Here is a 17,500-nt window from a genome sequence, read left to right on the forward strand (position 1 = left end):
AGATAACTACATTAAAGGCATAGCACAAAAAGTTACAAGGCAATACTTACAGACCAGTGATTATCATGTAAAAATAGGCTTTGCTTTTCATAGATATGCAAATTATGTGTTTTCAGATAATTTTTGAGCAAATAGATTGTGCTTTTCACAGATATTTGAAAAGATTGCTGCTTTTTCACTTTAAAATTCTCTATATGTTTTTTGTTTCATCAGTCAGTACTTTTCATGAAAAGAATCTCAAATAGATATAAAATCAGTCCTTTATACAAAGAATGAAACAATAATTATGAATTTCAGGATTGTGATCGCAAGGAAAAGGAATATGTCAAATCAGCGGAAGAAGCCAGGAAGAGGTACGCTCAGATGTGTAAACAAATTGGTATTCCTGGAGAAAAGGTGAGAAGTTTGGGAAATTTTGTGGAAACCTGTTGTTGATATAAGTTACTTTGAGAGTGCAGGCGTTTGAGTTTTAATCTCCTTGATTAAGAGTGGAGTTTCATTTGATTCGCAAATAAATGATGCATTAGAAGTTATGATTTCAATATTTCTTTTCTTTTCTTTTCTTTTTCTTTTTTTGTTTGCATTTTCTTGTCTTTTTCATTATTGATCATTTAATTTAGCTTGTATATTACTTACTTGTTCAAAGAGACTAATACTTTCACCATGAACAAGATACAAATTGCTATGTTCTAGTAAAGAAACAAAATCTCCATCTCACTTTTCAGATAAAACACGAAATTCTAGCGTTATTGAAGGAGCTTCCAGGAGAGTTTGCCGAAATAGCCGAGAAAACAAAGAACCTTCAAAGTGCACGTCAGCTGTACATGGACTTCTTAACTTTTACCCTGGAAGAAGATGTCAGCTGCCTGCCTTTGTTGAAGTACATAATGGGTATGCCAGAGCCATCAAATGTATTTTTCTCTTTTCGTTAATGATTGTCATTAGTTGTTTTTTTATGCTTAGATATTTGAAAGAAGTTTCCTTTTCCATCACATTTTGTGTGGGGGGGTGTAGGTGGGTGTAGGTGGGTAGGTGGGAGTGGGCGTGTGCCTGAGTGCCCTCCCCAGCACAAAGTATTCCAAAGTTTGTTCTACAATGCAAAATTTTCAGAACATGGCAATGTGACGACTTATGAGTGGACATATGGCGAACCTCCCTGCCAGATAGAGGAGCAGCAGATTGAAATAGATTTGGATGATGATGATCATAAGACAGATGCGGATGAAGTAAGTGTGATATTCCAAATAAAGAAATATAGTCTGCTTACATTTAGTGTAACCAGTAGAATTTTTAAGGGACTCGTATAGCAAGAGGAAAACCTGATTAAGCTAAATATGATGATGATTTGTATAGAGAGACAGATACAAGTATAGATACAGGTATACATATATAAACACACACACACACACACACACACACACACACACACACACACACACACACACACACACACACACACACACACACACACACACACACACACACACACACACACACACACACACATGTATATATTTCATGTATGTATATATCTGTGTGTCTGTCTGTCTGTCTGTATATCTAATCTGTCTATCTGTCTCTCTCTCTCTCTCTCTCTCTCTCTCTCTCTCTCTCTCTCTCTCTCTCTCTCTCTCTCTCTCTCTCTCTCTCTCTCTCTCTCTCTCTCTCTCTCTCTCTCTCTCTATATATATATATATATATATATATAACTACACACATACACACACACACACACACAAAACACACACACACACAACACACACACACACACACACACACACACCACACACACACACACACACACACACACACACACACACACACACACACACACACACACACACACACACACACACACACACACACACACACACACACACACACACACACACACACACACACACACACACACACACACACACACACATATAACATAATTAACCACAGCAAAAGGATTTGAAGAACAGAATATTGGCCAGAGATTATCTGAAATTCTCTGTTAGTGTTTGTGTGCCCAATTGAATTGACTTTTTATTTATTTTATTGTAGTTTTCTCAATATTAACTACCTTGTGGTCAATCATGGTACCCATTTTAAATGCTAGTAGTAATTGAAAGCATATAAGTTTAAGAGTTACCCAAATCACAAATAAGCAATTTTGTTTTTTTGGTATTATATCTGTATTATCAGTGTGTATCTGTGTATTAATGTTTTATATATGTATATATATATATATATATATATATATATATATATATATATATATATATATATATATATATATATATACATATTGTATGTATGTATGTATGAAATATAGTAAAATATGTTCTATTTATCTACAGATTGATTTTGGTGATGCAGGAGACACCATTGACTTCAGTTCTGCAGATATTGAGCTAGCTGAAGACCTCACCACAGGAGATATTGACTGGGGAAATCTTAGTACTGAGGAGCCTCAGACCATTGACTGGGGTGCAGATGGGGTACATAATATTAGGGAACTTTAAATGACATAAAAATTATTTACTTGTCTTATACCACCTTATGAACTGATTAGTGTACATTGTGTTAAAGATAGAGAACTAGCTATAGATGTCAGAACTAGTAGTTAATTAAAATCATTAACCACTTTACAGGATGATAAAGTTGCAACAGTGGATATTGTGGTGGAAGACTCAGGTGTGTCTGGAGGTGTTGCCAAAGGGACTGAAGCTCTTACATTACTGTACAATCCCAAGACTCGCTCACAACTAATTGATGAGTTGTATGAAGTAAGATTTGTTTGTTCTTGTTGCTATTAAGAAATATCAGTATATTGAGTAAACTAGATTAAGAATATTTATATTAAAGTTTATACTTAAAGTTAAACTTTCACTGTCTGAACTCCATGTTTATGTGCATTTAGGTAAGATATTCTAAATAATGTATATACTTTACCTGCATATTTATGTGCGCTTTAGGTATTATGTTTTGAATAATGTATATACTTTTACAGCTGTGATTTTTAACTGTGATATTTTCCCCCTCTTTGCAGCTGGAAGGATTCTTGAAACAGCGCCTAATAGAACTGGAAAGCGAGGAAACAAGCTTCTCAATCAACCAGTTCTCCAGTGCCCCTATCTCTGTGCAAGACCAGTCCAAGGAACAGTTGGAGGTTATGGTCAGTCACATCAAGAATGTGATTGACCCGCTCAGCACGAACAAGATGCAGCACCTCTTCCTCATTTACTCTTCCCCCAAGTATGAAAATCACATCTCTTATATGTATGAAACATTTGATTTCAATTTTAATGTTATATTAATTGTTTTCTCTTGGGTTTGTAATTGTATTAATTTGTTTCCCTTTCAGATATGTAGATAGGCTTGCTGCATCACTGCGTTCAAAACTCACAGTTGCAGATAAATTTGTAATTTCTCAAGAGGGAGTTTGCCAGCGCAGATTGGAAGCTCAGGAGGAGCAGCAGAAAGTCCACCCAAAGTTGGCATTGATGATAGAGAGATCAAAGGAGCTGAAAGTCAATATTGAAGACCACATTTCCAAGCGATACAAGAACAGAACTGTCAATCTGATGGCTCTTGGTCTTTCTATGACATAAGCCAGCCTGTTTGACTAGTAAATTAGTATGTTTTTTCTCTCTTTCTGTCTCTAATGGGGTATAAAATCTTTGTTACTAAGGTTTAAATCAAGATAATGAGTTATAAATTGTATGAGTTTACTTTGTCTTAGGTGAAACCTATTTATACGTTTTCAGATTAATAAATTAAGTGAGGATTATTAGGCTTATTTCTTTTCATTCACATTTAGATAACATAGCTGAATATCAGTAAAATAAATTCTTTTCTACAATATTTTCCATTAACCCTCTCTGGATGGGTGGTACACCACGGGTACCGCGCATTCAAGGCCTGTTCGCAGGGTGCCGTCGTATGGCGTCGATCATTTAATTGATTTAGGCCTATGCGTTCGAGAGCCCCGGCATTACAACTTACAAGGCTGGAATGCCCCCGGCATGAATGGGTTAAAGAACATCATCCATTCATTTTATTATTTTTATCATTACATTAGGGAGAGTACATGAGGATTCCAAGAATTCAGAAGTCTTCACTATTTAACCCATTCACAACGACCTATTTTCACCTGCTCCCTACTCAAGCACGTAACCCTTCGTTCAGGGATGTTTTCCCACTGCGCGTGACCATACTGAACCTCTCGGAGCTTTTCTCATCCACCCTATTCTTATGGTTTTCATGACTGTGTCTACAATGTAAAGGCATGTAAAAATAATGCCATGTTCAGAGGAGGTATTTTAGTCAAAAAACATGTTACAGCAATGTTTCTCCAGTGTTATTTTATTGACCTTTGTCTATATTCCTGTGATAATATGGAAATTGAAAGCTTTCTTTTAGTGGGGTATCAAAAATTATGCTTTATATATAATATATATATTTTTTTGAAAACAAAAAGAAAAATATAAACAATCATTCGTATACATGCGAGTATGTACATGTACCTCATGACGTAATGTGACATGACATTACGGGTGTTTTCATTTCTTGGCCAATAATGTTTGATTTTACAAGTTTTCTGACTTCTCTATATTCAACCGTTCAGAAGCAGAAATTACCATGGCATCATCAATATTACATAGTTTTCTGTGACATTTTTTTTAACAGTCACATTTCATGAGATTCAAACGCCTAAACTAAAGTAATAGACTAGGAAATTATGAAAAATTATTATTTAAGAACAATCTAGCATTCTATTGCTGATGTCCCAGCACGTCACAACTGCCCTGTCCAGAACTTGGTGAGAAAATACTTAAACGTTTCAGGACGTCACCGGGTCCGGGGATATTTTCCAACCACTTGATAGACACCAACCGGTGTGAATGGGTTAATAACTGGAACCTTGGCATTTTCAACCTTATTTTTTACTTTTCAACTAAAACAAACTGGAACCTGTATTATACTTTGATTTCTATTTGGATAAAGTAAAGTGAGCTTGCCAGACATGAAAAAGTAATTGTATTAACCCAGAAGGAAAAAATAATAATAATAAATAAATATTCAGCCTTTAATGAAAATGTATTAAATGAACATATCATACATAGGTTATATTTTTCATGCTGATGCTGATGATGTTTGGCACATTAACTATTTACAAACAAATGGCAATAGACAAGTCATGCCTGCTTTATATTTTCATATTTGCATTCGTCCATTTAAAAACATTTAATACAAACCTTATGCATACTGTATGAAATCAATCATACAAAACAAAAGATAATATTGCAATAATATAGTAGCTAAAAGTTATTAAAATAGTTATGTTGAATAGCAACTGCATCTCATCCATATATATATACATACACACACACAAACACACATATATATATATGAACTCAATTTGGCTTTGCATTAATACTGAGTGATGCTGATTATCAGACATACAACAGAAGTCTTTAAGATAGTAATAAATCAGTATTCAAGGAGATTTTACAGGTTGTGAAAGACAGAGTAAACAAAGCAGACACACATAAGAAGCCCACTGGCACACTAAGAAAGGTTCATATTTGTATCAAGAAAAGTTTTGGTAAGTGTTTACGTTTATAACTGACTTGACTGTACACATTTTACACGCATGCACAAACACACATTCTTCTATAGCGAACAGAATAACTTGCAATTGAATATTTTCAAGTACCTGAGACCTACAAAGGCTTTCTTTCATTATTTTCTTTTTGGTCCTTATTTGTAAAATTGCACTATTAGTATTCTTGAAAATGGGTATCAATCACAGGATCCTTAGACCACAAGACCATTGTCTGTCCTGAATCACAGGATCATCAGACCACAGTCAGTCATTCCTATGTCAAGAGTGGCAAACAGTTATGTAGAAATTACGTTTCAAAACTGCATCTTTGGTTGACACACTGAGTATTTACATTCTCAGGGAGCGACCTTTCCCAAGGGAAGATAATGACGCAAGCTTCATCAGGCTCTTCATTTTGCTGCGGCTTTCCACCTTCTGTTCCTCGTAGGGAAATCTTGCCGCATACACTTCAGGGTAGAGTGACTTGAACTACAAATGGAAAACAAAAAAAATTAAGAAAATGTTCAGGTTCATAAAATGTAACTTTCCTAAATGCCAAAATCAAACCACAATTAATGGAATTCAAAGTATTATCCCCTGAGGAGTTTATAGTATGACAACTGAAGAGAAAGGCATGAATAAGGATGATGAATTAGCAAGGTAAGAATGATTTCTAAATAACAACCCTTCAGATTAATGCTATATATATCTATGATTCAAATGTCTACTAATTCATATCACCTTTTGCAACAATTGTTTCTCTTTCAGTTGTATTGTTCATTTCAGTTTTACTGAAACCCTCTCAGCATTTGCCAGCTTGAAGAATGATGTGAAATAAACACCAAACCCACAGCTCCAAAATGTATTAACCCTCTCTGGACGGGTGGTACAGTACTGTACCGTGCATTCAAAAGCCCAGTGGCCGGGCGGCACAGTATTGTGCCAGCCATTCAATTGATTTAGGCCTATAAAACGTTCGTGCCCCCCATTGGTGCATTCAGCCAATGTATTAACCCTCTCTGGACGGGTGGTACAGTACTGTACCGTGCATTCAAAAGCCCAGTGGCCGGGCGGCACAGTATTGTGCCAGCCATTCAATTGATTTAGGCCTAATAATTCGAACGCCCCGGCATTGTGACATTCAAGGCTAGAATGCCCCCATCATGGATGGGTTAACAACACATGAATGACAACACAAACTACAATGGTAGAAGTTTCAAATCCTCCTGGGTTTAATTTTCAGGTCAGACGATGATATTAACCCACATGTACGCGCATTTAGGCCTAATAATTCGAAAGCCCCGGCATTTGGACATTCTAGGCTAGAAATCCCCCGTCGGGAATGGGTTAAGGAGTATTTGAAGCTGTTGTCCCACCTTCTAATAACTTAAATTTGTGTATAGTGTGTTTTTCAGGTGAACTTGACAGAAATATTTTATATGGATATCACCAAAAGATCTTTAGCCAATGAATTTGGAAACTCACCTCTTTGAGCTTCTTTTTCCTCTCCTTGCTTGATAACTTCTCATTTTCAACAATCTGATCAAGAAGCTGGACCAGAAACAGCTGAGATCCAGTCATGCGTTGCCGTTCAAACTCCTTGCTGGTAATCTGGCGACAGTAAGTCAATGTCACGCCTCTGTCCCCCACCGTGGAGCCATAAACGATCTGCAACGGAACACAGGGAGGGGCCATGCTGCTGTCCGCCCGCTAAGCATATACAAACAAGTCAAGCTCTGCACCACCACCAATGTAAAAAATAATAATGATGAATGAATAAAAATGAAGTAAGAGACAAAAACACTACCCAGAACATATATACTGGAAGATATAGTATGTACTGTTAAAGCAGACACAACAATTATTTTGAATTTCCTGGAGAATAATTGTTTAAACTACTTTTATCTTACCTCTGTGTCACAAGTCACTATTGTGCACAAAATATCTGATAAAAGATACTTGCCTAAAGATATACATGATTAAGTAAATATAATTTCTATCATACTTCCATTCTTCTCAAAAGCACAAGCTACTTACAACTGACTGACAAGCATGCAACACAAAAAGAAATTAGCAAAAGGGCCTTCTGACATCCTCATCAAAATGCATTCATTAGAAATTCAAAGACAGTAGTTCTGAAGCCATCAAGAATTGAAGCCCCCATTAAAAGGTACTCCAAACCGAAAGGACCATTTCAGAATAAGATATTGTATAGGCAACAGATATTATGAAAATATTAAGGTAAAGTAGATGAAAAAAAAAGCTTCAGAACCACTAATCTAAGACTTGTTAACTATCACACAAAATTGAAATTTGCACCATATGTATCAAATGCAAAGTACATATGCAATACTACATGTAATCACTCAGAACCAAAGAAAGCTTACAAAATGATAGGAAAATATTTACTTGATATGATTTCTTTTTTATTCAATTTGTTTCCTGAGATATACTTCAATGCAGCCTCATATTTGCACACAGCTCTTACCACAGCATTTACAGTTTCCAGAAATATGGCTAAACATCATAACTTTTAATGTAATATTTCATGAAATATTCTAAACTAATTATCACTATGTAAACTACAAGTGCGCAAAACCAATTTGCCAATACATGCATATACAGTACATACAATACGTGCTCCAGACATAGCATGGCAATTTTAGTAAACAGCTCAAAAACACAACAGTAAAAAAGTTTGAAAAAAGTGATGATCCAACCAATCATAGCACTACAAGAAAACTAATATCCAAACATGCAATCAAAAATACCAATAGTAAAGTGCTTCCCACAGAGTCAAACCAAAGCATGCAAACTCCCATCACAGGCAGAGGCATTCAGTGTTAAACACTACAGTGGACAGCTATATTATATTTCAACCCTGTGTGCCGTGCAGATCTGGTTTCTGGAATTGACCTCCTAGACCTCTCTATGCCCCCCACCCCCCCAACCCACTGCCCCACCCCAACACAAGTATGGAAACATTCATGAAATTGTATTATGCTTATAATATATTCCCATTCAATGTACAATCACTACTAAACCAGAAACCAGACAATTTTGGCCAATTAATATAACAGTTATCTGGAAGTCATTTGAAAAGAACAATTAGTAAAACACATACATGCCAAACTCAATACAAAAATCATGAAGTGAAGTTATCATAAAACAATCAACATCTCAAGATATCAAACAGCAGTTTCTCATGCCTAAGAAAACAAAGCCATATTTATACATATATCTAATATGAAAGGATGTAAATCTTTTGAAATAATCATTTTCTGACAAGAATCAAACAAATAAATTAAATGAAAATCATTGCCTTTACAGTAAACATAGGAAAGAACATCATATTTTCCCTTAAAGGACAAGTATATATATATATGAATATATCCACATATGCACATACCACAAGTACAAAATGACATCTCCCATTCTAAATATTTTTTACCTAAATTTCATTAGTAATATTAAGATTCTTTAGTGTAAATATCCCTTAAACTATATTCCCATATTGCATAAATATAAAAAAGCTGTATTAAATAAATGAGCATTAACTTCAGAGTTGAGTGTTCAGTTACAATATCTGCATATAATTGCACAGTAAAATCATCATGTATATAGACTCAAATACATTGTGTTCCAAATAAAAATAACCACAATATAATCTACAATAAAAAGTTACAATGCCCAATGCAAATCAAAATTAAATGTTGAAAAAATATATCTCTGAAGGATACACAACCATTTGTATAAGTCAATAAATCCACAAATTATACTCCTACAATAACAAGTAAAACTTTATAAAGAATTCACTTCTACATTAAGATCTTACCCTATTCCCAAGAAAAAAGAAATACAAGGATATTCATCAGTATGAGAGAAACTGTTAGTTACGAAGTCATTTTTAGGCATGCAATAACTATAACTATACTAAACATATAATATATATCACGTCAGATATATTTACATCACTTTTTTCTTTTCTTTTCTTTTTTTCCTTTCTCTCAATTGATCTTTTCCTATTTTGATGAAAAATACAGGTAATCCATTCTCACAAGGCCCGTGATTTATGTAAGTGCACACCAACTATCTACACCAGGGATGTCCACAGTGGTCAATATCAACACCTGGGGGTTGGTGGGGCTATCCAAGGGGTCAACAAATGCTTAGGGCTCAAGAAGGGGTTGATATAAAATGGGGTTCATTACAAGCTTCTGGAGTCAAAAGCAGACTTTTGTTTAAAAAATAAATATCAATAAGATAATAAAACAAATTCAAATTACAACCAATCAAGCTCATGCATGAGCATGTCTGGTATGCTAACTTCAGTTCTAAGTACTATTTTAGTAACTTGAAACAATATTTTTAAAAATCAACATATAATATCAAATAACCATCCTTACCCTTAAAACTATTAATATTATTTACAAAAATAAATACAAACTGAAGAAGGAATAATAAACCTCAAAGGTGAAATTATTCTTACTGAGAAACAGTAAAAAAGGAAAATATCATATACAGTAGAAACTCATATTTCATCCGTATTTCATAGTTTTGGGTCATTTTGTTTTATGTTACAAAATAAAGAAATAGTGAAAAGGCTGTCTTGAATATTGTATATGTATTTGTATATGTATATGTATATGTATAAGTATATGTATACACACTCACACACACACATAAATATCTGTATGTGTGTGTTCTGTTTTAATGTATTCAATTTTTAACATTATCATATAGACCAAGTCTAATCATAAACTGAATAAATGGAGAGCAGCATAAACAGGTTATATGAACCAATCAGTTATATAGTTATGAGAGACAAACATGGCTTCTCTGTAAATGTGGCATATAATAATTAGAGTATGATCTTCCTGGAATGCAACTTTCCTAAATTTCTAATCTGAACAGCAAAAGACATACATACATTATAGATATCCTAAAGAAATGTATTATCTAACACAATATATAAACCACCTTTCTGTCACGTTATGGAATAAGTATATGAAATTTGACTATCACAAACCTCATTTTCTTTCTTTCCTCATTATTTCTAACTTAGATTAAGTCTGACAAAAAAAATTGTAGTAGTAGCATGCACTTATACACACACACGTGAGCACACAGACAATTGGGCAGATGGACAGACGAACAGACAGACAGACACACTCTCTCTCTCTCTTTCACCCAGCAGACTTACCTGGCTGCGCTGCATCTCTGAGAGTCTCCTATGGACAAGTACAGAGAGGTCTTGCGGGGGACGAAGCACCTCCTCATGGTTGTCCATCAGGAAGGATATGATGCGAAGGGAAAGCACTTCATCATAGTCAGCCTCTTGGTCACAGAGCAAAATACTGCGCGTGAATGTATTCAAGACCTGGTAGGTGAAAATATAAAACATGGTAAGTAATGCATGCACACATGAATACATTATGTACAGCATTCATTAACCCATTCACGACGGGGGCATTCCAGCCTTGCATGTCACAATGCCGGGCCTCTCGAACACATAGGCCTAAATCAGTTAAATAAACGTCCTCTGCGAACGGGCCTAGAATGCGCGGTACAGTAGTGTACCACCCGTCACAAGAGGGTTAAGAGAGATAATACAATAAGTTGTGAAAAACTTTACTAAAACTGCCAAAAAATAGAACATACTAAATAATTAAAAACTTATTAATCAACCAATAACTACTTACTATCTTCTATCCAAGGTGATGGACAGATGATATAAAAACAAATATATATATATATTACTAAAATGAAAAAGTAATGTAAGACAAGAAAAGAAAGAACTGCAAGTGAAAATTGAATGATAACATCACTTAGCACAAGTTAAGAATTTCTTCTACCAACTAACCAGAGCTCTTGTGGTTTGTTCCTGATCTAAGCATAATTTTTCATTGCTAGACATCTTGCTCATCATCCTAAGCAGAAGATGCAACTTTCGTCGGCGAACAGGTTCCAGTAGAAGAAGCAACAGCTGTATCGATGAGACAGCAACTTCCTTTCCTTCTCTTGTTAGTAACCCTGAGTTGAAAAGGGAGGATTTCAGCACAAAAGAGGGGAATAAAAAAAAGTGTTCTCTATGAGCACGTAAGAATGTACATGTTCATCTGTATTTATACCTATATATCCTAATAATAAATGTGATATTTTTTCAAGTAAATTTAGCCCGAAACGACAGTGATGGGAGAGAGGCACATGCACACACCACTTTACCACTCCATTTGTGTGCACCACACCATGCCTATAACCTAAACAGACATGGAAACAGACCTACACATGCACACAATCTACACAAACACACACATACACCTGCACAAACTCCAACACACACTAACAAACACCTTTAAACATGTTAAAACTTTCCTTTACACATACAGACACTCAGTTAACAAATAAACACAAATATACTCTCACATACAAAACATACATACATTTGCAAGAAGCAACAAGAAAAGAAAGGAAGCAAAGAAAAAAAGAAAAATGATAAAATATTCAAGGACATCAGTAGTTCTAAAAACAAATTAAAGCATAAAAAATAATATAGGTAAATGAACTTCTAGAGTGAACAATAGCTGTTATCCTGTCTGTCATAAGTGAGAGGATGTCCAGTCATACAAAGCACCAGTTCTGCAGACTAGTCCTTAAAATGTCTATTGTAAAACTGATTTTGGTAAATATCAAATGCTCATTTGAAATTCAAATGAGGAAATATCTATTTTCACATGCAAAATGAATCATGCATCAAATTTCCTTTTCCATTGTGTTAAAACTTTGTCAATTGTAAAGTTCAATAAAGATGATAAATTAAATTCACATGTTATCAAAACCTTAAATTATTTTTAAGTTAATATATTTCTTGTTAATAATTTTGAGCAACAAAACAACAGTATGGGTAATATTAATGATGATGGTGATTACAAGTATTATCATCATTATGTTATCTTTATTATTGCCACTTTCATATTTCAAATTAACTCCCACGTAAGGGCTCGGATGGTGCTTTCCTCCTAAGGACTTTAGAACTGTCAGTGAGGGACCAGTAGCCCAAGTGGATACCCTTCCTAAACTCGGACCTTGAGCAGGATTCCCATCTGTGCACGTTAGTGGTCCCCCCATAATGCAATTATGATTTTTGACATATCAATATTGTTATTTGTTTATGCTGGCAATACAAGAATTATCGCCATAAACAAATGTTACAATGAAACTAGAATAACATCAGTGTATATAATACATCCTTTCTGAAAGATAATCTGCATTTATATTTGCAACAGTTAAGTTTTCAAAATTCATACGTCTAACTGATTTAATATCTCCCTTAAATCCCATTCCTTACCTTAACTATAATAACCTTATTTCAAATCTGCCAAGAAGCTATACACCTCTTCCATGGCTAAGAAGCCAATTGGTTAATATAAAATGTTTGTGTTGTTTATTCACACCAATCATTATCAGAATTGCCCCTTTGTATAGGAACATAAAAGAATCTTTTCAAGCACTGACACTTAAAAATTACGAAATATGTATCATATTTTGTTTTAAGCTAATTGCAATAGTTTTCAAATGATGTTTATTTATTATATAATATAGAAAGAAATGAGAACAAACAAAGCACAATAAGCGGTAAACTGTGGTATGTATAAGCTAAATATATCTATCATGATTATACATTTGATAAAACTCTATAAACTGTATGCTTTAGGGAGGTAAAGTAACATTACAGTGGGCAGCAATGGCAATTATCTCAACATTATTGGCCAACAGTTGTCACATATTGGTCACAAAACCATAAATTGCTTACTAACATTGAATATTCTTATCAACAGCAGCATAAAAGTCTAGTAAAGGCCTGTAGTCCTCTCCCATTTCCAGGTGATCACTCAGCAATTTGCCTCCCCTCTGCATACAGTTTATTTATAGTGTTTTACTAGTTATGTGACGGTATAGAAAGTATCAAACTTATCCAAACTGTAGTTTAATGCCTATTTTGTACTTTGTTTCAGCACCACATATGTTAGCTAAAAAAACAAAAGAAATAATAGGCTGCATTCAAAAACAAAAGTCCTACTGCCCCATTCAAGTAGCCTTTAAAAATAATTTTCCAAAGGTCACCTAAGAATGACCAGATAAAGGAAAAGAAAACTTTTGCGAATCATTGTGAAGAACATGCAACCATTTGTAGGCAACAGTTTCTGCATGTATACTTTTGAACTGTTTGCCAGTGCATTGTAATTGGAAGCATTTGGAAGGCATTTAGAAGGATGACTCATGCTCTTCACCATATCTTAAACCCGATAACAAAGGAGCAGTTTTGCCTCCATCTGGACATAACATAGGGGTATTTCAAAATGCGCCTTACACTATTCAACCACTCAGGCAGTGGCCAACCGCTACATGCCCGTTCACCAGTTTGCTGGCCATGACATGATATTGCATCACTGGTGGGAAGACCTGCCAGACCATGACATGATATCACGTCATACGTTGTTAACCCATTGCGTACGGGTGTCATGACATACATGACGTAGGAGCTTTGGCCTGACGACGGGCGTCATGACGTACACGACGTTCGGGGATTTTGGATCACTGTGCTATTTTATTTTGCTATGAAAAAGGAATGAGTGATGATGGCTACTGCAGTCCTAATTACTATAATTACCGTAATATCGTGCAAGCTTAACGTCCAAAACCTAGATGGCACCACTTTTTTCTAGCACCAGCAGGTGAGAGAGCCTTGAATGGCACCCATCCACGGTCTCTAGCATGCACTGTCTCTATAGAGCGATGGCACACACTAAGTTGATGAACCCTTGCTCTAAAGTACCGCCGATGAAGGATGTGCAGGCAGAACGAGAAGAGGAAGGTGACTCAATCCATACCCAGTGTCTAAAATGTGCTCCTGTGCCAATATGGATGCCTTTCACTGTGGCACTCACAGTCACAAGCACAGGTTTCATTCCTCTTCCCTACCTCTTCTTGTTATCTTTATTGTAGGTGGTTATATGTTTCGTATTCGTTCATGACAGCACAAAAATACGAAAAAATAAAGTTGCCTTTTGTCCTCCCATAAAACAGCAATACTTCTATCACATTGAGTATAAAGAAAATAATGAGCTAATATGGATAACATACTACAATTTTAGTCAACTGCAGCACTGATAGAGCCTGTCATACGGCACATATAAGTCTCTAAACTCAATAAAACACACAAAAAAATAAAACACAAAAACCGCTCTAGTTTTACAATGAATGACTGAAAGAGATTTGGATGCTTCAAATTATATTGCTTCAAGTGGTCTCTCTCTAAAATAAAACCTATCCTGGAGGCTGGGCAAGCAAATTTATCTCCGTCTGCAATGGGTTAACGGGTTAATATAAACCACTTAGAGATATGTAAGAAAAATTAAATATTTAGTTGAAGAGAATCCATATTGCAGACTAAGAAACCTGTAAATGTGAGGGAAGTCTTTGCTTTATCAATTACAATATACAAACCTGAAGGACACTAATTTCATGAAAGCTTCATTTCAACTAATTTGTATAATTACTACATATCTAATTAACATTCTTACTCATACTATCAATTAGACTTCTGAATCACATCTACAGTGTTGTAAGTAAACATGCAAGAAGCAGCAGCATACCAGGCAGACAAGCTTTGCTCCCATAGTAATTTTCGATCCCTTTCTTGCGTCCAATCAGGCGCTTACTTGGAGAGGAGTGATAGTGTCGCCACACTCCTCCCTGGGCATATGGAGGGACCTGTCCGTAGGGGGTGCGATCTGCCCAGCGGTCACTTAATTCATTTGCAGAGGCTGATAACTGCTTAGAAAGGTCATTCACATTCTCATAATTGGGAACTGTTCCTGTTTGGGATGTAAAAAATAAAATAATGAATAAATACACAGGATTCCTTTTGTAAGCTTTTAGTACCAGCCATAAAACATTTTTGAAAAACATAAGTTGAAGATATGTATGATTTCTGTTATTTTCTATACTTATGGATGAAATATGAGCCTATAAGTAATATTTTACCAAAGTGATTCTAATTAGCATTTAGTATAATAGGTCACCATAACTGAAGGAATATATAACTTTTAATTTCAACATAAGGAAAACTGCAGTACGAAAGTGATCCGACCCTACAGAGACGCTTGTCACGGAAGGATTAATATTAACAGAAATTGAGTAACAAGTATACTATTTTTCTTTCAAAATTAAATCAGAAGCATATAAACAAAACATTCAATTATCATTTCATATACCCCCATTTTACGAACAGCATATCAAACATACCTTTTGGGTTCATTTTTGGATAAATTCCTCCCATACCACTGACTGGCTGTAGAGGCTTTGGAGGCAATGGTGGACCAGGGTTTGGTGTGCTATTCCTGCTTGACACAGCAGAATGGTACACACTGCAGCCTGATGACGAGAGACTATGACTGAGACATCCATCAGGAGTTATCACCCTGCGCCTAATGAAGTCTGTGCAAGGGGCTGTAAGCTGATTGTGTCCTTGGGAGAGGTGCCCATATAGTGGAGATATTGACCTTGAGTGATGGTCTAAGACAGAAGAGTCTGACCTTGAGGTTGGGGGTCCAGAAAAAGTGTCTGATGTTTCTACATGATCCACACTATCACTAGATGGCTCTAGGGCCAAATTCAAAAAGCCCCCAGACTTTGTTCTTATATGGCTCACTCCAGAACCTAGTTCCTGATAATCAGATACACAGGACTTAACACTTCTTGAGTCTTCCTGGGGGTTAGGCAAAGGTGCCAGAGCAAGGTTCATATAGCCACCAGACTTTGTTCTCAAACGGTCAAGACGCTGGTAATCTCCACTGTCGTCTTTACTTGTGTCTTTACTGTCTCTGCTCCGATTCTTCTTTTTTCGTGACACCGAGTCATCACGTACATGTTTCCGTTTGATTGAATCTCTGATCCGGCTTGCTAAACTTCTTGCAGGAACTATATTTTGTGAGGGTTGTTCAAACATTCCTGCAGTAGCCTTGAATACACAGCTATCTTCACTTAGACACTCAAGATTGCCTGCTGATCTTGACCTGTTCATTGGAGACTGTGCTGATGCACTGACGTACTCCCCTGTGGTATTAGTTGACATGATACTTGATTTAAAGAGGTCTGAGACAGTGGACATGTTTTTCATTTCAGGTGGACGAACATCAATTGCTGATAGAGAAGTGACAGCTATGCTCTTGGGTCTCTTGCCAAGAAATCCACTTATCCTCTCTCCATTCTTGAAATGAATAGTATCAACAGACTTTTGAGGAATTATTCTTGTCTGTGGACTATCAGATGTAAATGCTGTTTCAAAACAATAGTTTTCAGGAAGAGCAACTGAATTGATGTCCCTACTTCTAATCAGAGCTCTGGATTCATAAATCCCTTCTTTCATGTCATTTTCACGCCTGATTCTTCTGGCCTGATCATTTGTCTTCACTGAACGAACAGTTTCAGGCTGCTTCTGCAATGAAGTTTCTTGGGAGACTCTACTTTGTCGGCTATTGGGTCTGGTATTTTCTTGGTTTTCTTGTGCATCTAACCTACTTTCCTCATGACTTCCTTCAAGAAGAGTTGGATACAAGTTATCTTCCTTAAAGTCAGTGTAATTCTTCAGTCTGTTTAACTTCAAACTCTGTAGCCTCGATGAATTCATAACACAACTCCTTCTAAGAGATGGAGTGTGCAATCCATTACCCAAACTCCGACTTGATCCCTGACGAATGAAGTGCTTCTCTCCGTTCCCTACTGCCTGTCGTTCGCCATTCTGGTTGTTTTCATTATCTATGTTTGGGGTGGAAGTCTTCTGCTGGCCACAAATACTCATGTTGAGCATCAGATCCTCCACAGAGTCACTCTCTTCAAAAC

General features: G+C 35.9%; 2 protein-coding genes across 5 annotated transcripts in view; one reads left to right on the forward strand and one right to left on the reverse strand.

Moving 5' to 3' along the window:
• Positions 1–3,778, forward strand: part of LOC122247990 (CDK5 regulatory subunit-associated protein 3) — a 12,733-nt gene extending 8,955 nt beyond the window's left edge. The window contains exons 5-11 of the mRNA XM_043007724.2: positions 298–396; positions 726–891; positions 1,111–1,226; positions 2,346–2,486; positions 2,640–2,774; positions 3,038–3,243; positions 3,353–3,778. Coding sequence (XP_042863658.1) covers positions 298–396; positions 726–891; positions 1,111–1,226; positions 2,346–2,486; positions 2,640–2,774; positions 3,038–3,243; positions 3,353–3,599 — 1,110 coding nt within the window. The 3' untranslated portion in view covers positions 3,600–3,778. The remainder of the gene's footprint in view (positions 1–297; positions 397–725; positions 892–1,110; positions 1,227–2,345; positions 2,487–2,639; positions 2,775–3,037; positions 3,244–3,352) is intronic.
• A 1,285-nt stretch (positions 3,779–5,063) lies between these two features.
• Positions 5,064–17,500, reverse strand: part of LOC122247972 (DEP domain-containing protein 1A) — an 18,129-nt gene continuing 5,692 nt past the window's right edge. The window contains exons 8-13 of one of the 4 annotated variants that reach the window (XM_086530423.1): positions 15,905–17,500; positions 15,319–15,474; positions 11,460–11,629; positions 10,800–10,976; positions 7,082–7,207; positions 5,064–6,085 (exon numbers count right to left, since the gene is read on the reverse strand). The exon at positions 15,905–17,500 is cut by the window's right edge and continues 148 nt beyond it. In XM_086530423.1, coding sequence (XP_086386549.1) covers positions 5,945–6,085; positions 7,082–7,207; positions 10,800–10,976; positions 11,460–11,629; positions 15,319–15,474; positions 15,905–17,500 — 2,366 coding nt within the window. In that variant the 3' untranslated portion in view covers positions 5,064–5,944. Of the gene's footprint in view, positions 6,086–7,081; positions 7,265–10,799; positions 10,977–11,459; positions 11,630–15,252; positions 15,475–15,904 lie in introns of all 4 variants that reach the window. The other 3 variants (XM_043007711.2, XM_043007703.2, XM_043007698.2) reach the window with 3 other exon arrangements.

Source organism: Penaeus japonicus, unplaced genomic scaffold, assembly GCF_977035675.1.
Source record: "Penaeus japonicus unplaced genomic scaffold, GWHDUDI00000001_assembly GWHDUDI00000003, whole genome shotgun sequence".
Lineage (NCBI taxonomy): Eukaryota > Metazoa > Arthropoda > Malacostraca > Decapoda > Penaeidae > Penaeus > Penaeus japonicus.